Source organism: Rhinoraja longicauda, chromosome 12 (assembly GCF_053455715.1).
Source record: "Rhinoraja longicauda isolate Sanriku21f chromosome 12, sRhiLon1.1, whole genome shotgun sequence".
Classification (NCBI taxonomy): domain Eukaryota; kingdom Metazoa; phylum Chordata; class Chondrichthyes; order Rajiformes; family Arhynchobatidae; genus Rhinoraja; species Rhinoraja longicauda.
The window spans coordinates 2,880,896-2,907,949 of record NC_135964.1 but is presented as its reverse complement, the minus strand read 5'-3'; the positions used below and the strand labels follow the sequence as shown (position 1 = coordinate 2,907,949).

The following is a 27,054-nucleotide window of genomic DNA, read 5'->3' as shown; positions in this document are numbered from 1 at the left end:
TTTCATGGGCGCAACCCATATACTCAGCTCTGCTGCTCATCCCACAAATGCATGTTCCTTACAAATGTGGCACCATTTAAAAGGGAAATAAACAGGCTTTCCAACGGTATAAGATTTATTGCCAAGAAGCATTGTTACAACAAAGAAATAATCTACCAAACACAAATTTCCTTACTTTTTGTGCTATGTTTAGATATGATCACCAATAAATATAACAATGCAATATTCATTAATTTTTTTTTACAATTTGTTAGATTCCTAGAAAATTTACATGACAATCTGCTCTTATTCACAGTGTTACCTTCTACTCAGACCTCATAGGAGAGTTTTGGTATCAACTCAACCTTGTTGCAAAGAAACCAACACCACTATCACTTCCAGAACTGCAGTGTGAGCTGGGGAAGTAAGTACGTTATAGCACATTATTTCTGAAGTAGAGACGGTGGTAAAGCTAAGTAAGTATTATGCATTTAGATGTCTTTGGTTTCTTCATGTTACTTTTGGTTGGCACATTTACTGCAAATTCCATAACTGAGTACCAATTGTAACGCAGCGTGTGGCTACATAAAACATTGTATGTCTGTTGTGATCTCAGGGTGACATGCATCTTGCTAACTGCATGGTCATAGCAAATGTAATCATACCACATTATGTCTGTTGTTTTTTTCCTACAAAATTCAAATTTTTTATTTGAGTTACTTTCAATGAGTTCTCAGTGTGTTTAAAGAGAGATTAGGTAAGGAAAGTAATGCATTCATGCTCTGAGGAATATGAACATGAGATTTGAGTAGAAAACTCACTCCCCTTTTCTCAGTAGAAAAGAACAGTAGAAATAATGGTACAACATCGAGTAGAAAAATAGATTTAAAAAAAGGAGGAATAGTTTAAGAAGGGATTTCCAAAAGGCACACAAAACCATCTGAAACAATCACCTATGTTAAGGTGAATATGAAAATAACTGCAGATGCTGGTACAAATCGAAGGTATTTATTCACAAAGTGCTGGAGTAACTCAGCAGGTCGGGCAGCATCTCGGGAGAGAAGGAATGGGTGACGTTTCGGGTCGAGACCCTTCTTCAGACCTTCTTCTTCTTCTGAAGGGTCTCGACCCAAAACGTCACCCATTCCTTCTCTCCCGAGATGCTGCCCGACCTGCTGAGTTACTCCAGCACTTTATGTGAAGGTGAAGATGCATAATGTTGCAACATAGAGTCATATAGGGCGGTACGTTGGTGGTAGAGTAGCTGCCCGCCAGAGAACGGGGTTTGATCCCAACTACGGGTGCTGTCTGTACGGAGTTTGTACGTTCTCCCCATGACCACGTGAATTTTCTCCGAGATCTTCGGTTTCCTCCCTAACTCCATAGACATAAGGGTTTATAGGTTAATTGGCTTGGTATAATTGTAATGTTAATGTGCGGGGATTGCTGGTCGGTGCGGACTCGGTAGGCCGAAGGGCCTGTTTCTGCACTGTACCTCTAAATTAAACTAAACTCAGCTATACAGCACGGAAATAGACCTTTTGGCCCATCTTGTCCATGCCAACCAAGTTTAGCCCAAAGCCCTTTCGACCCTTCTGCACACATATCTATCCAAATACCTTTTAAAAGCTGTAATTGAAGATACAGCTTCCTGTAGCAGCTCCTTTCAGATATGGACTACCCTTTGAGTGAAAATGTTGCCCCGGAAGCTCTTCTTAAATCTCTCCCCTCTCACCTTAAACCTATGCCCTCTAGTTTTTTAATCTGTTTTTGAATGCTCATAAGTGAGCATGCACTTTATTCATGCTTCATGATCTGGTACACCTCAACAACATCATCCCTCAACCTCCTATTCTCCAAAGATAAAAGTCCCAGCGTATCCAATCTCTCCCTATAACTTAAGCCTGCGAGCCCAGGTAACATTCTAGCGAATCTTTCCTGCACTCTTTCCAATTTACTAAAGCTTGATGATCAGAACTACGCAGAATACACCAAATTGGTTCTCACCAATGATTTGCATTGTTGCATCATGCTTCCCAACTTTTGTGCTCAATACTCTTCCCAATGAAGGCAAGGGTGCTAAATGCTTGCTTCACCACATTGTCCACCTGACTCGCCACTTTCAGGGAACTATACATATGTACTCCCAGGTTTGTCTGTTCTGCAACACTCTCTAGGGCTCTGCCCTTTACTGTGTGGCTTTGACATACCAAACTGCAGCACCTCACAATTGTCAGAGTTAAATTCTGGATGCTTTTCCACGGCCCATTTCCCCAACTGATCCAGATCCCGTTATAAAGTTAGTGTAAGAAAATAACTGCAGATGCTGGTACAAATCGAAGGTATTTATTCATAAAATGCTGGGGTAACTCAGCAGGTCAGGCAGCATCTCAGGAGAGAAGGAATGGGTGACGTCGCCAATTCCTTCTCTCCTGAGATGCTGCCTGACCTGCTGAGTTACTCCAGCATTTTGTGAATAAATACCTTCTGTTATAAAGTTAGATATCCTTCTTCACTATCCGCCATACCTCCAAATTTGGTGTCATCTGCAAATGTAATGAGAATATTGCTTCCATTATTAAGCAAATCAATAATGTAGATAACAAACAACAGTGGGCTCAGCACTGACCTCTGTGGCACTCCAGTCCTCAAATCAGAAAAACAACCGTCCACAGCTGTCCTTTGACTCCTTCCTCCAATCCAATTTCAATCCAATTGATGAGCTCACCCTGGATTTCATCGCTTTAACCTTGCAGACTAGCCCACCATGGGGGACTTTGTCAAAGGCCTTGCTAAACTCCATGTTGACAACATTCACTGCCCTGCCTTATCAACCTTCTGGGGACTTCTTCAAAAAACTATCAGATTTGTGAGTCATGATTTCCAATGCACTAAGATGTGTTAACTATCCCTAATCAGACTGTATCTTTCTAAATGCTGGTAGATCCCATCCCTAAGATTCCCCTCCAACAATTTTCTCACCATTGATATCAGTCGAAATGGCATGTAGTTCCTTGGCTTGTCCTTGCTGCCCTTCTTAAACAATGGTATAACATTAGCCATCCTCCATTCTTCACTTGTACTAAAGATGATGCAAATATCTCTGCAAGGGGCTTTTCAATTCTGATTTTGGAGGTATTACATGCTCCCCAGCTTCCCACAAGTTCCCAAGTTGTACGTAGTCACACCCTGGGGATTTATCCACCTTCATGCATTTTCAAACTGCCAACACATTCTAATGTTTTAAAATAAGAGACTAAATTAACCTCATGTTTAAAATAACAAGTAAATAGACAATAGACAATAGGTGCAGGAGTAGGCCATTCGGCCATTCACTATGATCATGGCTGATCTTCCACAACCAGCCCCCTGTTCCTGCCTTCTCCCCATATCCCTTTACTCCCTCATTAAAATCATGTGCATTTAGGCTTTCTATATAGTTATGCATGTCATCATGAAGTAAACATTAACTCATGTACCAATGTACAATTTATTAATTCACTGCATTATTTAATAGATGAGGTAAACAGGTTAAGCATTGATTGACAATAAGTAATGCTGCAGCAGATCTTTTACTTATTACAACAAAACAGCTATGTGGGAGTGATATCAATTTGTTTTACTTACCCAGTATCTTGAGATAGTTGCAAACTCTCTGCATTTCATTTGTCCGGTTTGTTAATATGAGGAGACATAAGAGAATGCAGATGCTGAAATATGGAACAAAAGATTCCCCCTTGCTGGGGGAACTCAGCAAGTCGACTTTCAGCTGTTGGAGGAGAACCATTTGTCGATGTTTTGCGTTGAGACTCTGCGTTCGGGAGACTCGAAAGGAAGATAGCGAGTATAAAGGAGGGGGTGAGGAAGGGGGGGTGAGATAGGGGCTAGTAGATGACAGAAGGACGGGAGAGGTGGAGGGTAACAGACAGGTGGGAGAGAAGTAGGGGATGCCCATCATGAACTCCTGATTGCCAGTCCTTTCAACTTCCCTTCCCATTCCCATTCCCACTCTGGCTTGTTAGTCCCTGGCCTTCTAGCACTGTCAGAGTGAGGCCAAATGCAAACCAAAGGAACAGCATCTCCCATTCTTCCGGGGTAGTTTACAACCTGATGGTATGATCATTGAATTTTCCAATTTCGGTTAACCCTTACCTCCTGTGCCCCCCCCCCCCCCCTCCTCTCTCTCCTACGAATCTGCCTCTGGTCCACCCATCTTTGTTCCCTTTCAGATACCCCACCTTCAGCCCCCATCACCCATCTTTGTCCCGTCCCCATCATGATTCCATCCATGAGCCACCCACACATTTCACGCACGAGACTCCCTCTGCCTCCACCTGTCCTTCATCTTTCCTCTATTCCTTTTCTTGATCACACTCCTGACTTAGTAGCATTGTTAGCCTTTGTGTCCCTGCTTAGTATCCGCCAACAACTGTCTCCATGTACACCCTCCTTTTCCCTCCCCCAACACCTGGCTCCATCTGCCCTTTTTTCCCCCTTGTCTCCTTCCAACTATCCCCCATCTGCCTCCAACCCTACCTCCACCACTCACCCTTCCTCCTCTCCATCTGGCTCCTGTTGCCTGTATTCCTTCACCCCTTCAAGAACCACTAATAGGGTTGTCAACTGTCCCGTATTTACCGGGACATCCCATATTTTGGGCTAAATTGGTTTGTCCCGTATGGGACCGCCCTTGTCCTGTATTAGGCCCGAGAGGCGCTGTAGGCCCGGACGCCGCCTAAAGGAGTTTGCGTAAGCAACCCCCCTCCCGGCCTAAGACGGGACTTAGAAGGCACACTTGCATTTCTTTCAGAGGGAAGCTAATGTATACATGACAATCCAACCACTCTCTTTTTGGTATCCTCAAGGGGCACTGTGATATAATTCAGGAGCTGATCTATAAAGAGTTCGAATAACTCTGATTGTCTACTCTCCTAGAAATGCCTAAATGGCAATATCCAAATATATCGTAGTGGTGTATTATTGCAGACTGGGTTCACTGACAAAGCAGAACCAGATTAAGCATTGTCATGCAGCACTTGTAAATGTAGAACAAAGGACATAGTTCAGGCCCAGAAAAAGGCCCAGTATGTCCATGCCAAACTTGATGCCAAATTAAACTAATCTCCTCTGCCTGCACGTGATCCATATCCCTCCATTCCCTGCATAAGCATGTGCCTATAGAAAATCCTCTTCAATGCCACTATCGTATCTGCCTCCAACAGCACTCCTGGTATTGCTTTCCAGGCACCCACTACTCACTGTGTAATAAATTGCCCCACACATCTCATTTAAACTATGCTCCTATACACCCTGGGGAAAAAGGTGACTGTCTTTCGTATCTGTTTCTTTTTTTTTACATGCCTCTGACATTCCAGAGAAAACACTCCATGTTTGTCCAGCCTCTCCCTATCTTCTAATCCAAGCAGCATTCTGGGAAATGTTCTTGTTTCCGATATGAACACACAAAGGAACAAATGTAAAAAACAAAATAAATGACTAAGGAGAACAATGGAAGTTCTGCCATGATGTTGTATATAATCCAAAAATAATAATAATAATAATAATAATGCATTTTATTTATATAGCGCTTTTCATATACTCAAAGACGCTTTACAGAGATTTTGAGAACATAGGGAAATGAATAAATAGATAAATAAGTAAATAAGTAAACGAACAGAGAAAGGAGACAGAAGGTGAGGTGGCCTTCAGTGGTTGAAGGCAGTACTGAACAGGTGAGACTTCAGCGATGTTTTGAATGTGGTGAGTGTGGAGGAGTCTCTAACGGTTTGGGGTAGTGAGTTCCATAGGGTGGGAGCAGCGATGGAGAAAGCCCTGTCCCCCCAGGATCTGAGTTTGGTCCGGATGTGGGGGGATAGGAGATTGGCAGCAGCAGAGCGGAGGGTGCAGGTGGGAGTGTGCCTGTGGAGGAGGTCGGTCAGGTAGGATGGGGCCAGGTTATGGAGGGCTTTGTAGGTTATGAGGAGGATTTTGTACTGGATTCTCTGGGGGATGGGGAGCCAGTGGAGTTTATAAAGGACGGGGGTGATATGGTCACGGATCGGGGTGTGGGTGAGTAGACGGGCAGCGGAGTTTTGAATGTATTGAAGTTTATTGATGATTTTTGAGGGTGCGCCATAGAGGAGGCTGTTGCAGTAGTCCAGACGGGAGGTGATGAAGGCGTGGATGAGGGTTTCTGCAGCTGTGGAGGAGAGGGATGGACGGAGACGGGCAATGTTTTTGAGGTAGAAGAAGGCTGTCTTTGTGATGTGTTTGATGTGTTTGTCGAAGGAGAGGGTTTGATCAAAGATGATTCCAAGATTCCGGATGTGAGGGGAGGTGGATACTGGGAGACCATCAATGTTGAGGATGAAGTTTTGGGTGGATTTGGTGAGCGTTTTTGGATGTATGCTCAAAGATATCTTGTGATAGTAAGACAAGTTAAGAAGACTGCTAAAACAGCACATACTCTTTGTAAACTCTTGAATGGGACTGGATGGCTCAGATTTCTGTTGAATCTATATCAAAACATTTTGAACTGAATCACAGATAGCAATGATTCAACAAGTGAATTTAATGTGTTCCATTCAAGATGATAGATTGAAAAAGACAGAGGTACTGTATATTTGTGAAAAATAAGTGTTTTTTTCACATATAAATTATGCATGGCAAGACCTGTTGGTTAAATTCAGGAATGCAAAACCAGGTTCTGCTTCAAACTGAAGATAAGGGCCAAATAGGCACACAATTCAACACAGAAAGAGAATTGGTGCTTGTTTTTATTCTTTGCTTTGTTTGTAAGCACATTATAAATAATGTGGATACTGAAAGATGATACCAAAAATAATGGGAATAATAAATCACTTAGAAGATCCAAGCAAGCCAAATGGGATATTTATAGACAATAGACAATAAACAATAGGTGCAGGAGGAGGCCATTCGGCCCTTCGAGCCAGCACCACCATTCAATGTGATCATGGCTGATCATTCTCAATCAGTACCCCGTTCCTGCCTTCTCCCCATACCCCCTGACTCCGCTATCCTTAAGAGCTCTATCTAGCTCTCTCATGACCAAGAATTGGCTAAAAATTGGAAGATATCATTCAGTAATAGTGGATGTGAAGCGCTATATTTAAGAAATAAATATTAGAATTAGGCGGAATCTGCAATAAAGGAGTAAAAAAATATGGGCTTGCTGGGTTATATGTTAATCGCCGCACATAAACCCAATAATACCATTAAAAACAGTAAATGGAGTTCAAGATTTCACCAAATAGTTGTAGAATATTAAAGCTAAGAATAATGAGCCTGTGTGGAATCTTATTAAAGTATACCTCAATACTATGTCCAGTATTGAGATTCACAAGGATGCCTCTCTTTTCAAAAATATAGAAACAAATGGGATGAGAAAGTTTAATTCATTTTCATTTGAGAAAACAGATTACAGTTATACAGATATCTTTAGAATAATAGATATACAAGGTGAGATTTTGCAGGGAGATTTATATATATATGGAGATGTGACTGTGGAGCTGATTCATAGCATCACTGGTTAATGTAGAATTTATACTGATATTCAAAATTAAAATGGATCGTTGGGTGAAAGAAAAAGGAGTAAAGGATTATTGAGAACAGGCAAGTGTATTTAGGACTATAGTTTTCAGGATGATCTGTTTCTGTGTTGTAATTTTTATGTATTCATATGGATTATTGTTGGAAACTGCTTTGTATTTAATAATAATAATAATAATAATGCATTTTATTTATATAGCGCTTTTCATATACTCAAAGACGCTTTACAGAGATTTTGAGAACATAGGGAAATGAATAAATAGATAAATAAGTAAATAAATAAATGAACAGAGAAAGGAGACAGTAGGTGAGGTGTCCTTCAGTGCTTGAAGGCAGTACTGAACAGGTGAGACTTCAGCGATGTTTTGAATGTGGTGAGTGTGGAGGAGTCTCTAACGGTTTGGGGTAGTGAGTTCCATAGGGTGGGAGCAACGATGGAGAAAGCCCTGTCCCCCCAGGATCTGAGTTTGGTCCGGATGTGGGGGGATAGGAGATTGGCAGCGGCAGAGCGGAGGGTGCAGGTGGGAGTGTGCCTGTGGAGGAGGTCGGTCAGGTAGGATGGGGCCAGGTTATGGAGGGCTTTGTAGGTTATGAGGAGGATTTTGTACTGGATTCTCTGGGGGATGGGGAGCCAGTGGAGTTTATAAAGGACGGGGGTGATATGGTCACGGATCGAGGTGTGTGTGAGTAGACGGGCAGCGGAGTTTTGAATGTATTGAAGTTTATTGATGATTTTTGAGGGTGCGCCATAGAGGAGGCTGTTGCAGTAGTCCAGACGGGAGGTGATGAAGGCGTGGATGAGGGTTTCTGCAGCTGTGGAGGAGAGGGATGGACGGAGACGGGCAATGTTTTTGAGGTGGAAGAAGGCTGTCTTTGTGATGTGTTTGATGTGTTTGTCGAAGGAGAGGGTTTGATCAAGGATGATTCCAAGATTCCGGATGTGAGGTGAGGTGGATACTGGGAGACCATCAATGTTGAGGATGAAGTTTTGGGTTAGATTTGGTGAGCGTTTTTGGACCAATGATGATGATTTCAGATTTGTTGCAATTGAGTTTGAGGAAGTTTGATTGAAGCCAAGATTTTATTTCAGTGATGCAGTTTGTCAGAGAGCAGGAAGGCAGACCTTGACAAAGCTGGAGGGGATGGGGTCCAGAGAGCAGGTGGCAGTTTTTATTCCTGTGAAGAGGTCAGAGAGGTCGGTGGTGGAGATTGGGGAGAACTGAGGCAGAGGCTGACAGGATAAGGGGGGGCAGGTGGTTTGAGGGGGAGCAGGTGCGTTGGTGGTTAAGGTGCTGTAGATGTTGTCTATTTTGCTTTGGAAAAATGAAAGGAAAGTGGTGCATTTGTCAACTGTGAATGATTGGGAGATGGTGTCCAGGGGGCTGAGGAGTTTGTTTATTGTAGAGAAGAGTGTTTTTGGGTTTCCGGAGCCAGAGTGAATTTTTTGAGAGTAGTAGGTGGAGTGGGCACGGGAGAGGGCATCTTTATAGTGCTGTATGTGGTCTTTGTAGGCTTGGGAGTGAATTGTGAGACCTGTTTTGTTGCAGAGTCTTTCAAGTTAGCGGGCATGAGTTTTCATCACGCGGAGTTCAGGGGTAAACCAGGGAGCAGAGTGGGTGAAGGAAACTGTTTTGGTTTTTATAGGTGCAAGCTGGTCGAGGCAGGAGGAGAGAGTGCGGTTGTAGTAGTCAGTGAGGTCAGAGGGGCTGTGGAGGTCAACGAAGGGAGAGGCGGACATTATTTCAGAGAGGGAGGATGAGAGCGAGGTAGGTGAAACAGAGTTCAGCTTGCGGAAGTTGATTTTGCGTTTTTGCTTTGGAGCTGGGGTGGGAATGTTGACAGACATGGTGATGGCTAAGTGATCAGAGAGGGTGGGGTCGGAACCAGAGAGGTGATGTAGATTTAGTCCAGTGGAGCAGACAAGGTCCAGAATGTGTCCACGGTTATGGGTGGGAAAATTGACGTGTTGAGTGAGGTTAAAGCAGTTGAGTATTTCAGTGAAGTCAGCGGTTATTGTGGAGTCAGTGGAGAAAATTAATGTGCTCCAGGTTGGAGGTTTGATATTTGTGATTGTGCTGTTAATCATAAAACACCCACAAGATTCATAAGAAAGGTAAAATGTGACAGTTTTAATGAAAGGAAAGAGCTCAAAGGAAAATCAGACTGGATGTCCATAGATTCCAAGCATGTGAAATGCTAATCTTTCACCATCAGTCCATTTGTTGCAAAGATACCGAGTATTATTCAGAAAATGTGAATTCAGTCAAGAGGGTTTTAAATAGCATTTAAGAGTACAATCCTTTTTGAAAAATTAGTGGCGTTTAGAGAGAGAGATTTTCAATTTAGAAACAGGGATCTCTACGTCTGATTTCTGAGTTCTAACACCAGTGAATCAGGGGTGCTTTGCACAGTTTGTGGCTGTGAACAATCTAGAAAACAACTGGGAATTTCCTTAGGGATTTAGTAACTAAAAGCTCAATGAATTACGTCAGTGGTCTGAAATGTCATCTGTTCACTCCCTCCAGAGATGCTGCATCACTGTTTAGGTCACTTGTCCCAGTATAAATAACAAAAATGGCACTTTTACTTCGGAAACATAGGATACAGATTGGGATAAACCCTGAGTATACCTGACGCCCGCATTTGAAGTAACACATAATTGAAAGTGCCAGGGGCTCAAAATGAAGATGCTCTTTTTTAGTGAGCTTTTCTTCAATCTTTGTCTTGCAGAGGCTAGATGTCAGCTCTCTGATCTCTTTCCATAAGTCCATTGGGATCATGTCCTTTACAATACAACATGCCATTGTTCCCCATTCATTGAGCTCATCACTGACCTCATATATTTTTTGATCTCTTCCCTTCACAGCCTCTAAATGTAATGCCCCGACCATCAGCTTCTACCTCCTTCCTTTAAAACACAAGCAGATACACCCATCATTTCAGCCAGTTTGTATCTCACATAAATGATGGCTTCCAACTTTATTTTTTCTCTCATCAAGCGTTCTCTTTCCATCTTCATCTTCAAAGCTTCTTTAGTAACTTCAATAGTTTCCACTTTCCTAGCTGCATCTGGCTTATTTTTGCTGTGCATGTCCGATCCTCCTCCATCTCCATCTCATTCCAGTGCTCCCAATGCTCTTTATTTTTTCAAACCAACCCTCTCTACCACTACCTTTCTTCATCTAGCCAAACTTGTTTTCTCACCGAAGAACTTCTCTTTCAACACCACTTTGCTTCCTCCAGTCAAATGGACCAGCCAGAGATAAGGGGTAAGATGTAGTTATACTTCTTCAAACTTCATATGAAGCCTTCAGTGTTCACATTGCGTGAATCATTATCCGTTATTTTCATCACCCTCAATGAGAGGGTGAGATGGTGAGGCAGCAGTAGAGTTGCTGCCTTACAGCGCCAGAGACCTGGGTTTGATCCTGCCTATGGGTACTATCTGTACGGAGTTTGTACGTTCCACCCATGAACAGCGTGGTTTTTTTCTGGGTGCTCCAGTACCCCCCACACTCCAAAGCGAAAATGTTTTGTCGGTTAATTGACTACGGTAAAATTGTAAATATTCCCTAGTGTGTAGGATAGTGTTATTGTGTGGGGACCGCTGGTCGGCACAAACTGGGTGGGCTGAAGGGCCTGTTTCTGTGCTACGCTAAACTACGCTAAAAAAGTCTCCCCCACCAGACATGTATCCTTCTCCCCTCCCCTTTCATCAATCTGAAGAGACGGTTATCTCCACGACATCATGCTTCCATCTTCATAAGTAACTGATATGCACCACGAGGTGACTTTGGTATGGTTTTTATATTCTCAGATGACTAGATTACTCAGAAACTTGACATTAAAATGAGGTCTTATATACAGAACAAGGGTCTCGACCCGAAACATCACCCATTCCTTTTCTTCAGAGATGCTGCCTGTCCTGCTGAGTAACTACAGCATTTTATGCCTACCCCTTAATTACAGAAACCTGACTAGCAATAAAATGAGGTCTTGCACAGAAACTTGACTCACAATAAAACGACTTCTTACACAGAATGGAATTCAGAAAGACTTAATTAAGTGACAAACAGAATGAGATGATTATCCACAAGTTAAACTTCGTTAACAGTAGATCCAATTTTCTATTACTATGATGGGTGGACACTATAACATCATCAATGCAGTTCCTGAAGCTTGGGTGCCATCACAGCTGCATTCCATGTCTCTACTTTTAGGCTTTGTCTGCAGTTCCCTGTCAGCACATCAGCACATCCCTATTTACTAATCGAAGGTATTTATTCACAAAATGTTGGAGTAACTCAGCAGGTCAGGCAGCATCTCAGGAGAGAAGGAATGGGTGACGTTTCGGGTCAAGACCCTTCTTCAGACTGATGTCGGGGGTGGGACAAAGGAAGGATATAGGGGGAGACAGGAAGACAGTGGGAGATCTGGGAAGTGGGAGGGGAAGAGAGGGTCAGAGGAACTATCTAAAGTTGGAGAAGTCAATGTTCATACCACTGGGCTGCAAACTGATTTACTAATTATTACTCCTCGCTATTCTTTACCCGTCAAGAATAAGCCATTCTTTCATGGCACTTTCCTTTGCAGCTGAATGGCGGTAGTTGGACTTCGACATCTCCCGTTTTCATTATCCAAGGATACAAACAGTCCTTGGAGATGAAGCAGCAAATCAACTTCCAATTTAGTGAATTGCCTTTGAGGCTGATAACATAATCTCTGATGTGCCGAGGAAACCAAAGGCAGATTTAATGATTATTTTGTAGAACACTGCTATTCAATTTGCAAGTGTAACCAAAGTTTCCAGTTCTTTGTCACTTTAATTCTCTATTGCACTTCCACTTTGATTACTCTATCTTTAGCTTCCTACACCATTACTACAAAGTTTTATGTGATCTCAAGAACTCTACCTCATCTTACAACTTTGCATTCTAGCTTCTTCAAGACTCAACATAGAATTCATATTTTTCCGATAACCATTTTTAGCCTTTTGTTTCATGTTAACAGCATCATTTTGTTTGAATTCTCCTCATGTTTCATATTCCACTTGTCTCACCCTGCTTACACCTACTTAAGACTATCTTGACTACCCTTATCAAGATCACCACCACTCTCTCATTCAAACTCTACTGGTCTCTATCATAACCTAGATCTTTGTTTTCGTGCCCCTGGCCCTGCAATTTATAACTTATTTTGTTTCAAACTTTTCCTGTTCAGTCATCATTGAACTGATAAGTTAGCTCTGTTTCTGTCTGATGTTGCTGGACTAACTGAACATTTCAACATTTTCCAAATTAATGTTCCCCAAAATGACTTTGTTAACTTTCTGTAAGAAAATAACTGCAGACGCTGGTACAAATCGAAGGTATTTATTCACAAAATGCAGGAGTAACTCAGCAGGTCAGGCAGCATCTCAGGAGAGAAGGAATGGGTGACTTTTCGGGTCGAGACCCTTCTTCAGTCTGAAGAAACGTCACCCATTCCTTCTCTCCTGAGATGCTGCCTGACCTGCTGAGTTACTCCAGCATTTTGTGAATAAATACCTATGATTGTTAACTTTTTGTAATAAGCTTGAAATTGGACATGGGAACATGATTGTTGGCAATGAATTTTGACTTGGAATTTAAATAGAAACATAGAAAATAGGTGCAGGAGTAGGCCATTCGGCCCTACGAGCCTGCACCGCCATTCAATGTGATCATGGCTGATCATCCAGCTCAGTAACCTGTACCTGCCTTCTCTCCATACCCCCTGATCCCTTTAGCCACAAGGGCCACATCTAACTCCCTCTTAAATATAGCCAATGAACTGGCCTCAACTACCTTCTGTTGCAGAGAATTCCACAGACTCACCACTCTCTGTGTGAAGAAATGTTTTCTCATCTCGGTCCTAAAAGACTTCCCCCTTATCCTTAAGCTGTGACCCCTGATTCTGGACTTCCCCAACATCGGGAACAATCTTCCCGCATCTAGCCTCTCCAACCCCTTAAGAATTTTATATGATTAAATAACCATATTGGAGGACACCCCTGATGAATTTCTACAGTGGTTGACTGAGATATACAGTCATCAAAGGTTCAATGTCATTCCTCATTTCATGACTTCTCAGCTGTGGGGTGTGCAGAGAGAGGGATAAGTAATCTCGAGCTTCTGCTCAATTAGGAATAATTGTCATATAAGTGTACCATGATATTTCCATAAATAACCTGCAAAGAATCACGCTCAATGAACAGCTATTTGTGATGTGATAGCAAAGTGAAATTTACTCCCACGAAATTGGATACCAGCGTACCTCTGTGGGAGTGGAGAAAGCAATACATAGTCCCAAAATAGAGCGGACGAAGAGGTCATAGATTGTAGCCAGTTGAACAGCTGCTATTAAAAATAATTAAATAAATGACGTTTTTGGAAATGTAAAATTACAAAGGACTAATTGCTTAATTAACTGCTGTAAATTTCCCATTAGTGTAGTAAGTGGGCATAAAATCAAAGGTGGGAATTTGATGGCACATGGGAGAGAATAAGTTACAGGATTACAGCAAAATGTAATTTCAATCAATTGCGCTGTATATGTACTGCTGTGTACCTCTTCTGCTGTGTACCTGTATGGCTGTGTGCCCGTTCTGCTGTGTACTGTGTGCACTATGCCAAAATATCCAGCAAATATCGGTAAAATATGAACATCACTGTTCAAAGTTAGTTGTAGAGAAGCTACAATATTGTTATACTCCTGTATAATTTCTCAAAGATTATTTGAACTTTTCTTCAATGTTTTTTATTCATGCTTCTGGTGAATGTGGTAAAAATCATGCTGAAAGCTGAAAACTGGATGATTTGCTGATGTGCTTTAAGACTTTTTTACTTTAAATGTAGAAGTACTGAAATGAAGGAAAGTCGTTCTGTGCAATCATTGCAGCTAATGATGGTCTTTCTGCAGATGGGCTCGACAGTTCATTCCTCTTATTAATTCTACTATTGAATCTCTGAATTTGGAAATTGTCAACAGCAACCCAACAAATTTTTCAGTAGAAATTGATCCAAGAAAGCATGTAAGTATTTGTATAAAATCATCATATGACCAAAGTATTTGTTTTTGTTTGGAGCCATATAATTCACAGTATTCGATCAGCATAAATATCCTCCAGTTAAATAATGAGGATAGTGCGAGTGCATCTTCCATGCCCGATCTCTAAAGTCTAAAAGTATAAAGTGAAATCTAAAAACTAAAGATTGTCATTGTTATTGCAAAGAAAATAGCAACATGTAAAAGCTGCTAGGCAAAGAGGAAAGAAGAGGGCACTGTAAAGACGGCAGGGGAAGAGAAAATACATTCTGGCCTTCCATCACAGTGAGGAGGGGACTGGAGGAGACTCACTGTGATGGATGTCTCTTTTTTTTTTTTTTGAGTTGGTTGTGGTTGTGTAATTGCGTATTTTATTGCTCTTATTGTTGGGCTGTGGGTGACGAAATCTCGTCCAAAAGACTTGTTTTTTGGCTGACAAATAAAGGTAATTCTGATTCTGATTCTGATTCTAAAGGTGGCTTTACCTGCCTATCATAAAATGCATTTGTTATTTCAATATAGCCATTTAGTAGGATACCATTTGTCTGTGTTTTAACATTTACACCGGGGAAATTCATGGCTACAGTAGGTATATTAGCAAGGAGACTCAAAGAACTTCAGATCTTGAGTAAAACACAAAGTACTGGTGTAACTCAGTGAATCAGGCAGCATCTCTAGAGCTTGCCATTGCTAGCGTCTCTGGAGAAACTCCTGCATCTCTTCAAAATTGAAAGAAACAGAATGATAGAGGACTAGATTGCTGTGTGATTTAAGACATTTGATGAAATTGGCCAACTGAGTCTGCGCCGACCACTGATCACTGTTCAATGTCCTGCACACTGGGGGTGGTTCACAGAAGGCAATTAACCTACATCCCCTGCACATCTTTGGAATTTGGGAAGAAACCGGTGGACCCGGAAGAAACCCACGTGATCAGTGGGAGAATGTCCAAACTCCATGCTGACAGCATCCATAGTCAGGATCAGACCTGGATCTCTGGCGCTGTAAGACAGCAGCTTGCCACTGTGCTATCCTCTATTCATCTCTTTTGTGATCACAGATGGTGCAACCAGCACCATGATGCCTTCAACCTTACTCAATCATGTTTATTATTTCAATTCCACTGGACCATCAGGATACTTTATTGGCAACTTGGCTACAGGCAGTGCTGCCCACATACTTAGCTCAGTATCTCTATCAGGAGGCCAACATCATCGCAGATCCTTGGTGCCAGCGGTTGTCCTGTGGGCATTATGACTACATCCTCCAACATTTTAGACGATCCTGAAAACCTCCACAAATTATCACTATCTTCAAATCTAATGTGGTGTAATATATGTGTAAAGAAGGGATGAGCCTTCCACCCACCAGGGCCAGCAGAATGAGGAAGAAAAGTAGCACAAAGAGGAAGAGAAACATTGTTAAACAATACCCCTAGCTACCAAAGATTTCCAAAAGCAATTTGCACCCAACCCATCTCTCTCCTTCCCAGTACACACAAATCTCTTTCATAACCATTGTCAGATTGCCTTCCTGCGTTCCAGCATCATGGCTTTACTTGTACAATTAATGAGCCGGAATTTGCTGCCAATGGCTTGGCTTTGCTCCTTGATCATCTTTATTTCATACATCCTGACCAAAGTTAGGAGGTTATTTGGCTCATGAGGTCTGTGCTGGCTCACAGAGCAATCCCATTTTTTTATTCACTTTCCCTTTAACATGTTCTTCCCGCCCACCCCCCACATTCCCATTCCTAATTTGAGGAAGGACATCCTTGTAATTGAGGCAGTGCAGCGTAGGTTCACGAGATTGATCCCTGGGATGGTGGGACTGACATATGAGGAAAGATTGAAAAGACTAGGCTTGTATTCACTGGAGTTTAGAAGGATGAGAGGGGATCTTATAGAAACATATAAAATTATAAAAGGACTGGACAAGCTAGATGCAGGGAAAATGTTCCCAATGTTGGGGGAGACCAGAACCAGGGGCCACAGTCTTAGAATAAAGGGGAGGCCATTTAAAACTGAGGTGAGAAAAAACCTTTTCACCCAGAGAGTTGTGAATTTGTGGAATTCTCTGCCACAGAGGGCAGTGGAAGACAAATCACTAGATGAATTTAACAGTGTTAGATAGAGCTCCAGGGGCTAGTGGAATCAAGGGATATGGGGAGAAGGCAGGCACGGGTTATTGATTGGGGATGATCAGCCATGATCACAATGAATGGCGGTGCTGGCTCGAAGGGCCGAATGGCCTCCTCCTGCACTTATTTTTGATGTTTCTATGGAATGGTATGCAAGCATCATGTCTGAATCACACTCACAGCTGGCTTCCAGAGGCTGCATGATCCAAAATTGCAAAGAGCGAGCAAGCTCTGCCCATGAGAAAGCACATAAAATCTTCGACAGATGTCAAAGTCATGCCCGAATTTTGCATGTATGTCAGATTGAAAATTACCAGATTTCAAGCACCTATGATACTGAGAAGACAGTCTAGTGGGTACATTAAAAGAGAAGAAATAGTCCCGCATAATGTGGTGATTGATGTAAACTGACAGAGGTGCGAGAATGTAGGTTAATTTGACTGGGTAAATGTTTAAAAAAACTGTCCCTAGTGTGTGTAGGATAGTGTTAATGTGCGGGGATCGCTCGGCGGTGCGGACTTGGTGGGATCGAAAAGGCCTGTTTCCGCGCTGTATATATATGATATGTTATGATATGAATGGAAATATTTGAGCATTGTTTGTGTAAGCAAACCGTAATTGAACTTTGAACTGTGATTCCAAGTTTGGCAAGGCCATTAAAATCCCTTCAGTATTCTTGCAAATCCTGAGAGCTGTCTCCCTTTCATTGCTTATTTCTTTCCAAAGAGGCTGTCTATCTGACTTTCTGTCTCCAGGAAATCATGTTCCTTTCCCATGGCACATGGCCTAAAATACAGCTGTGCCATACATTTTGCTCTTTGGAATATTTTTCCATTTTCCTGTAACCAGAGGCAAATGTACAAAGTCATCAAGATACAATTGTGGTCTTCGGTTTTCCATCAGCTTCTGAAATTCTGTATTAAAACACAAGACCACCTTTTGATCTCAGCAGTCGACTGATGGCTGTAAAAAGGTTACCAAGCAATATTTGCAATATAATTCATTATAAGGTTTAAAAATGCATATCAATTTTATGATTTTATTTCATCCTGTTCACAGATAATTGTGAATCCGCTGTCTACAACTGAAGTACCTGTTCAATTCTTCCCTTCAACACTGGGAAAAGGCAATCATTGCGCGACGATTATCTTCAAGTGTCCTCAAGTGTGTTTTCGCATTTCTTTTCATAATCTATGTTAATGATATGGAAGTAGAAGTTTGGGGAACTCTTTGTAAATACATAGATGTCATAAATATCTATGGTGACGTGATGCCTTGGATGAGGAGAAAGAAAAGAATTGAGCCCTGATGCGAAAGGGAATGGCATTTAACATAGATTGTGGACATATGTGGAGCATATACAGTAGACCATATTTTTTGAACGAAAACCTGCTGAAAGGCACCAATATGTGAGAAGGCACGAGATTCTAAAGTTTCAGAGCCAGCATCATGAGGCAGAAGGCCACGGTTGATACACTTATTGGAATGATAAACAAACCTTGCGAATATATAGATGTAAATCAGAATAAAAGACAAAAACGTAAGATAACTGCCCCACATCATCACACGTCAACTGTAGACACAAAATGCTATAGTAACTCAGCAGGACAGGCAGCATCTCTGGAGAGAGAACCCATTCCTTCTTTCCTTCTCTTCAGAGATGCTGCCTAACCCGCTGAGTTACTCCAGCATTTTGTGTCTCTGCTCGATTTAAGCCAGCACCTGCAGTTCCTTCCTACACATTAACCCAACTGTCTTCACCCACTGGATCAGTGAACGTTTTCCAGTTAAGCATTTGCTGTTATAATGTTCAAGAGGCAGCTTTAGCAAGGAAGTGGGGAAAAGGATCACTGAAGGGAAACAATGTAATATTTTGACAAACCTTAATCAGGCCATACCTAAAATATTGTAATTAATTTTGCTCCATTTTATTGTTGGGTGACAAAGCTCTTTTAGTTATTTTCTGAGGTTCGGTCAGATTCTTGCGTGTTAATTACCGAGATATTAATTTCCATAATAAGATTCACAATCCTGCCACTTGTGGGAAACTGCTGCGGTGCACCTTCACTGATCGTGATCTTTAGGATTACATTGAGAAACTTCTATACAGGCAGTAATCATTTCTGATTTATTTATGGATATTGAACTTCTGAGACTGACCATTTCTCCTAAGGAGTTTATGAAGCTACCGTGAATGAGCTTATAACAAATTCTCTTTGAGCTTTGTGGTCCGAATTGGCAGCACTGATATTAAATCCACATGGCTATTGTTTAGTGTAGGTTAGTTTAGAGACGAAGTGTGGAAACAGGCCATTCGGCCCACCGAGTCCGCACTAACCAGAAATCACCCAGACACTAGTTCTATGTCCTAAGCACTAGGGCCAATGTACAGAAACCTGCTAACTTCAATAATGGGGATTAATTCAAACATATTGAGTTATATATTGAATAAAAGTCGAAAATACATCAACAGGTTGATTAAAAAAGAATTGCAGTAGTATTAAAAACACACAAAAAAACCACCCATCATCCTTAGCCTTCGTGCTGCATCTTATGTCTGCCCTCAGTAGCTCTGAGCATCTGAGGTCCAGCTATTTACTTTCTGCAGACAAAGTCAGGAGTTTCAATACTTTGCCACTTGCAGCTTTCTGATGCTCGTTATGCTGCCTTTCTTGGCTAGTAGCCAGCTGGCCTGGTTGAAACTTTCTGATATTAGTTACACTAACCTTTCTTGGCTAGTAGCAAGCTACCCCTAGTGGGCAATGAGCAGAGCTAGAAAGGAAGGGTTTGGGGCTGTGGTGGAAGATGATGTACTTAGAGGGAGCTTCCCTCGTGGCAGGAACGTATGTGTAGGACTTCCTTACACTCATCCACCACTTCTAAAGTTAAAATTGTCATCAGAAATCTGAGTGTCTGCTCCTCTCAGTACAGATGCATTAGTGAGCTGATTCAGTCGTCAATTTGCCTCTAAGTACTGGAGCCATTACGCCAGTTTGCATTGGTTAATTGCAATAGATGAAAATACAAACATTTAAGACACTTTATATCGAGGCATTTACCAATTCAAGTAAGCCATTTTATAAATGCAAGCAATACAGTTACATGAGGCAAACGGGCAGGAATTCCCCAAGTACTACCTTAGTAGCTATTGTTTCTGTAGTCCTTCTCAGGTTCTGAATGCCTAAGTTATGTAGGTAGTGCAATCATTTGGGGGACCAGCAGGATGGATTTGCTGGCTGTTGCCGCTGCAGGCATCTTATGCCATGGGTGAACTCAGTTCACAGCACTATCTGACGGTTGAGTTAAATGCCCTGCTTTAATAATTCATGCCCTCGTTTGGCCTATGTTCATATTTAAATATATTGCCAGGCAACCACATTTCAAACTATGAACAGTTCTCAGGAACAGAACCCTGTCATAACCTGGGGAGGACCTGTTTTCAATTTCCACCTTAACATCTTGTATAATTCTTAAAATTATGGTTTTGCTTAACAAAAACAGAAATCAAAGCAAACTTAACTCCTGAATCATTTGCACAAATCAATCAATTTCTCCAGTTACCTTCCACCTACTTTTCTCTTAAAAAAAGACACTCTAAATTTGAATGTTCCAAAGTCGTTCTTTGTCAATGAATGGTGACAGCCATTGCTAATTTAAAAACATTTTGCAAGCAAGTTAACTGTCATTGCTGAAAGAAACAGCTGTGGATTTCTCATGTAGCTAACTGCCTTCCATTTTTCTCAACAGTTACAAGAGTGGACCTTTCATCTGTCAGGAATAGGCTTGCTTCCCCTTCAGATGGACCCTGTTAGTATCACCACTTGTGTTAACTCTCATGCATCAGTTATTGTGCCTTTCAAGAATCCAACTGATGATAATATTCTGGTAGATGTGGTCCTGACAGGTAATGAACCAAAGCTCATTAAATTAGATCGTTTTAGAGTTGTCGTCTTGAATTTTATTATTGTAGCTTAAAACTTAGTGGTTAAGCACATGAAAAAATCTCCTGTTTATCAAAATATGCTGGTATCACAAATAGATTATTCAAAGGCTTAGGAAGGAACTGCAGATGCTGGTTTAAACCGAAGATAAACAGCTGGAGTAACTCAGCGGGACAGGCAGCATCTCTGGAGAGAAGGAATCGGTGATGTTTCGGGTCGAGACCCTTCCTCTGACTGGTTAGGGATAAGGGAAACAAGAGATATAGATGATGATGTAGAGAGATAAAGAACAAGGAATGAAAGATGCAAAAAAGTAACGATGATAAAGAAAACAGGCCATTGTTAGCTGCTTAGGTGAAAACGAGAAGCTGGTGCGACTTAGGTGGGGGAGGAATAGAGGGAGAGGGAATGCTGGGGTTACTTGAAGTTAGAAAAATCAAAATTCATACCAGTGGGCTAATTGGCTTTCTCTGACAGATTAGTGGTCTTCTCCAATAAGTAGCTGAGCAATTCATACTAGGTTGATTATGTTTATACTCTAGAACTTGCTTGTCTAGTTGATCTTAGCCAGGCCAGCAGCAACGGCAGTACAGAATGCCAAAGCTTTAGATAGGGAATATTATCTAAGACGTAGACACAAGGAACTGCAAATGCTGGTTTACAAACTAAAACAAATGACAAAGTGTTGGCGTAGCTCAGTGGGTCAGGCAGCATCTCTGGAGGACACGGGTAGGGGATATTTTGGAATGGAACCTTTATTCAGCCTGATTGTGGGGGGGGGGGGGGGGGGAGAAAGATGGAAAAGAACTGGAGGCAGGACAAAGCTTGGCAAGTGATAGACCGATGCAGGTGGGCCGGGGGAGGGTGATTGGCAAAAGGTGGACAGACTAGAGTTAAAAAGGAAACAAAATGGTTTAAAATAAGGTGAAAAGAGGAGTGAAATATGAAGCCAGCAGAAGGGATTTAGGTGGAAGAGGAAAGAGTAAGGGGGAGAGGGGGTTGGGCAGAGTAGTGGGAGAATGCCTCCACCTATGTGGGGCACAGGGAAGCGAGGGGGAGATCGAGGGTGAGGGGTAACATAACATTGGAGTATTCAATCATATCACTGGGTTGTAAGCTACCTTAGCAGAATATGAGGTGCCATTCCTCAGGTGTTGTGTGGCCTCACTCTGGCAATGGAGGAGACACAGGATAGAAAGATCAGTATGGAAATGGGAAGGAGAGTTTAAATGGTTAGCAACTGGGAGGTCCAGCAGGCCTATGCCTATCGCAATGGTTGCTGGGTCTTCACTTGGTTTTGCTGATGTAAAGGAGGCCACATCGGGAGCACTAAATCAGATTAGAGAAGGTGCACATGAACCTTTGTCTCACCTGGAAGAACTGCTGGGGTTCCTGGATGGATGAGGGAGGAGATGTGTTGCATCTCCTGCAGAAGTACCCGAGGGGGGAGGGGGTTGGGAGAGGGATGAGTGAACCAAAGAGTTGCGGAGGGAGTGGTCTGCGGAAGGCAGGAAGGGGTGGTGATGGGAAGATGTGACTGGTGGTGGGATCATGTTGAAGGTGAAGTTGAAAATTACCACTTATTTTATAAAATATTCCACTTATTTACTGATTACATTGATTTGTCATGATGGGAAAATGTATTACTTGTAGATTTGTTCCATGGATGTGAAAGTAAATTATAAAAGGAGTTTAACTTTCATTTCAGATGATGACCAAATCACCAACGATAAATGTTCTGCAGATCTGCAACAATCCATCAATGCAAAGGTTATTTTCTGCATTCCATTGAAACAAAGTAGAGGTAATGATATTTAGAATATTTTGATAAAAGTGGATTCCTGCAGTTTTTAAATCATGTGCATGTTCAATCCATAACATCTGAAATTGTTATTTAATTATATATTTCATCACATTAGTGGCAGCTTTTATAAAACCCGTAGTATTCCAGCCAACATGCAATATGATTCAAAAGTCCAAGACCAAACTATTCAGTTAGAAACATAGAAACATAGAAAAGAGGAGGCAGCCATTCGGCCCTTCGAGCCAGCACTGCCATTCATTGTGATCATGGCTGATCATCCCCAATCAATAACCCGTGTCTGCCTTCTCCCCATATCCCTCAATTCCACTAGCCCCTAGAGCTCTATCTAACTCTCTTAAATTCATCCAGTGATTTGGCTTCCCTGTGGCAGAGAATTCCACAAATTCACAACTCTCTGGGTGAAAAAGTTTTTTCTCACCTCAGTTTTAAATGGCCTATTTATTCTGCAGATTAATTAATATATTCTGTAGATTTTCTGGAGCCTTTACATTATACTGTATCTGTGTCACTGGCATTTACAGTCTGAGTTGTTGATTTTCTGAAAGCCTTGCATGAGATGTGAATGAGGCATATGTTCAACATACCAACAGTGCATTGAATGGAAGACCATGTTTCCAAATACACAGGACAAGATGTTAGAAATCCAAAGTGCCAAATGTCAACTTGCTCCCAGTGGTGATGGGAGGCTTATGCACTCACCTATGCTCCTCCGATGTTGAGAAAGGCTAGTAAAATAAGTATTGACTACTTTGCCATTTTTACAGAAACCTCAAGCAAAAGATAACTTAATTTTGCACTTCTGCAGGGCTTTTATTGCTCAACAAACTTTTCAAAGGCTGTAAAGATTCTTTGCAAAATAACGAACCAAATTGCCTTTAAATTCACTATCCCAGACCCCGGACACCTACACTTTCCTGAGTTGGGTTGGAGAATCAATCAAGCTGACTGCCACTTCCATAGGCAGGCACTTCAGCATTGTGAGGCATCAGGTGAGCAGGCTTTGGGCAGTATTGTGCTGAGAACCCCCCTCCCACCCTTACCACCACCACCCATGGAGCACACTGACAGCTTCTGACAGATGACAAAGCTGGGAGCAGAGGCAGACACATCTGTCAAAGCTGCAATGCTTTTCCATACAGATGTTAAATGTCTCCAACATTCAGCGACAAAACTATTAAGATTGCAGTAAATGTTTTTTATTATAAAATCATTATGTGTTTGAAATTGTAATTAATTAAACACACAATACAATGTTAAGAAATAATTAGAAACGTTGAAGTAACTTCTTAAATAATTGATGAAATCACTTGAATTGTCTTTGGAATTTGGACAAGGCAATCCCAGCCTATTTGACCTCATATGATTTTTTTAGAAACATTAGGGGAATGAGGACTAAACTAGGAAAGCTGTCCAACATATAATTAAGCAACAACCTTCCATAGTTGTACTAACACACACATACAAAGCTCTTAACTAACATTCGCTTGGTATGTCTGTCTAACTGAGAGGACAGATCTACCCAACCTGGTGACAGGATGGTTCCAGGTGCAAGCAAGTTGTCCCAAACGTTCTGATTCCAGGGCCAATGATCTCTCATCGCAGGTCAAACAGAAACATAGAAAATAGGTGCAGGAGGAGGCCATTTGGCCCTGCGAGCCAGCACCGCCATTCATTGTGATCATGGCTGATCATCCACAATCAGTAACCCGTGTCTGCCTTCTCCCCATATCCCTTGATCCCGCTAGCCCCTAGAAGACCTTTGCCAAGAAACCTTTTGATTTTCACCTACTACCTCCTTTCTGCTGAGGAATCAGCACACCTCGATGTTCATCACCATTTGGAAGAGCCACTGAAAATATCAAGGAGACAGCATAGGTGGAAAATGCATTGTGCATGACCAAGAATGGTGTAGCAGTGCGACCACTGAATGAGCTAGCTGAGTCCTTTACCACTTAACTTCCAAAATGCGTCTTCGTCAGTTAGTTATCAGACTACAAATTTAATTTCATATAGAATATTTACTCAAACTCTGATGCCAGTCTGAACAAATCCACCAATCTCTTTTCTGCCCTTGTTTCCCTTTACTTTCCATTAACATTCCTTTAATTCACGTAACTACTCACTCACTCACAGTACCCAAATGATATAACAACTAGCATATCTTGGGGATGTGGGAGAAAACTGGAGCACCCAAGGCAAAAACACACAACTACAAGAAGAACATGAAAACTCAACACAGAGGGATGGATAGAACCTGGTGTGGATAGAACCATTTGAAGCATAAACCTTCATATTAAATGGGATAGGCCACCCAAAAGTGTGTACCATAATGGACCATCATCAGCAGCAGAAATGTATTCATCTACCATCTACAATCTCGGTGAGTTACCAGCCAAGTAAACCTGTAACTCAGGATTACAGGTGCATTATGCAGCAAAAATAAACGTAATCAGTTTCAACCTACAGATCAGATCAAGATTTTGCTATCAAGAGTTAAGAATGTTGCATTTCCATGTGCAATGGGACCAGGACAATTAAATTCTTATTTGCTGCAAGTTTAATTTAGTTTAGTTTAGAGATACAGTGCGGAAACAGGCCCTTTCGGCCCACCAGGTCCATGCCGACCAGCGATCGCCGCACATTAACATTATCCTACAGGGAGTGTATGTCTTTGGAGTGTGGGAGGAAACCAAAGATCTCGGAGAAAACCCACTCAGGTCACGGGGAGAATGTACAAACTCCGTACAGTCCGTACAGTCAGCACCCGTAGTCGGGATCGAACCCGGGTCTCCAGAGCTACTTTCAGTAAGGCAGCAACTCTACCACTGCGCCACCGTGCCACCCAAGTTTTACAGGCCTATTAACATTACATATTGAATTGTCAGTTATACTAGGTGACCAGATTACTATAGGGCAAACTGAAGTATGTAGTACAACCTTATACAGTGATTCAAGAGCCTGAAGGCTGATGGGAAGAAACTAGTTCTGAACATGGAGATAACTGTTCTCATGCTCCTGAACATTCTTCCTAAAGGTAGCAGCGAGAGGAGAGTGCGCCTGGGGTTGTGTGGATCTTTGACAACATCAGTTGCCTTCTTGAGGTAGCACATCGATGGTGGGGAGGTCAATACTCGTGACTCAATACCCAAGGTGAACCAAGCAATGTCCACCACTTTCTGCAGCGTCCTTTGTTTTTTGGGTGTTCAAGTTATCGAACCAGGCAATGATGTGACCAGTCACTAAACTCTCCACCTTACATCTGTCAAAGTTCAATATACTATTCAGTGACATGCCGAATCTCCTAACACTTCTGACGAAATAGAGGCATCTATTTTTCATTATGATGGCAAAAATGTGCTGGGACTGTCGCATCCAGTTGTAATTGGTTCTCTGTCGCTGTAACACTATATTACTGCATTCTGTTTCTCTTGCACTACTTTGATGTGGTTTGATCGACTGGAGAGCATGGAAAACAAGGTTTTTCACTGTCACGTGTCAATAATAAGAAACAAAACCAATTGGTTGCTTGGCATACAGCTCACCACTTATGAGCACTCTGGGATATTACCTGGTGGCCTCACATGAAACAACACTCACTCCAATGCAGTTCATGGCTCCTTCAATGAGAAAGCCAAATGTTATCTTTTACGCCAGGACAGAGTCTTTCCACTACACTAAAGGATATTCACATACGTCAGAAAATTATATATTTTTTCAGGTAGTGTGATTTCTACTGCCATAATTGGGAAATCATAAATATCTAATTGTATTGTAAAAAGAGATCTTGAGGTCTATTTTCACCTTCAAATAGAATCCACAAGGGAGCATGGGCCAAATTGTTCTATTTTCAAGTACATCATTCAACATGATAATCATATCAGGAGGGTAGCATAGAGCCAGTCCTTTGGTTATGCAGAGGTCCATTGCGGAAAACTGTTTCAAACCTAAGCTGTTCATGAGGTGGAAATAAACAAAAACAGTGTCTTGGCACGAATCACAGAGACAACTGTGACAGAAGAGTGAACAGTTGCAGGGAGGCACTTCGCCAGGCAGTCTCACTGACTCGATGAATGATTGAGTCTGCTGAGCACTCCCAACTCTGCTGCCCACTATTATTGCTTAGGTGGGGAGATAAGGCACATGAAAATGCCCCATTCCACCTGGTAGAAGTCGCCTTGCAGCAGCTGATAATCCATCCAACTTGCCGGTGTCCAAAACCCTCATTCATATGTACCAGGTGTCCATAAGTCAGACATTAATACCCATGGGAGGACTTGTACCCAGTCAATGTAACCCCCATTTTGCCTTTGTGGGGAGAGCTAATTTTGGTCTAACAGTAGCCAGCAGAGGTGCATGATTCATCCCAAATATGAAGGGTCTTCCCAAGAAGAATTTGCAGAATTGTACCAGTGAAGTTGATGGTCAATGCCTCCTTTTCAATCTGGGCATTATTCTTCTCACTATGTAAGAAATGCATATGCCATCAGTCATCTCTGAAGATCTGGCTTGGCCCCAGCACAATAATGCAATCACAA

At 42.0% G+C, this 27,054-nt stretch overlaps 1 protein-coding gene across 1 annotated transcript in view; it reads left to right on the top strand.

Annotated features, from left to right (window-relative positions):
- The window catches only part of LOC144598635 (cilia- and flagella-associated protein 47-like), a 426,611-nt gene that overhangs the window by 305,538 nt on the left and 94,019 nt on the right, over nt 1–27,054 (top strand). Inside the window, exons 54-58 of the mRNA XM_078408845.1 lie at nt 296–403; nt 14,488–14,599; nt 17,813–17,917; nt 20,501–20,657; nt 22,403–22,498. Coding sequence (XP_078264971.1) covers nt 296–403; nt 14,488–14,599; nt 17,813–17,917; nt 20,501–20,657; nt 22,403–22,498 — 578 coding nt within the window. The remainder of the gene's footprint in view (nt 1–295; nt 404–14,487; nt 14,600–17,812; nt 17,918–20,500; nt 20,658–22,402; nt 22,499–27,054) is intronic.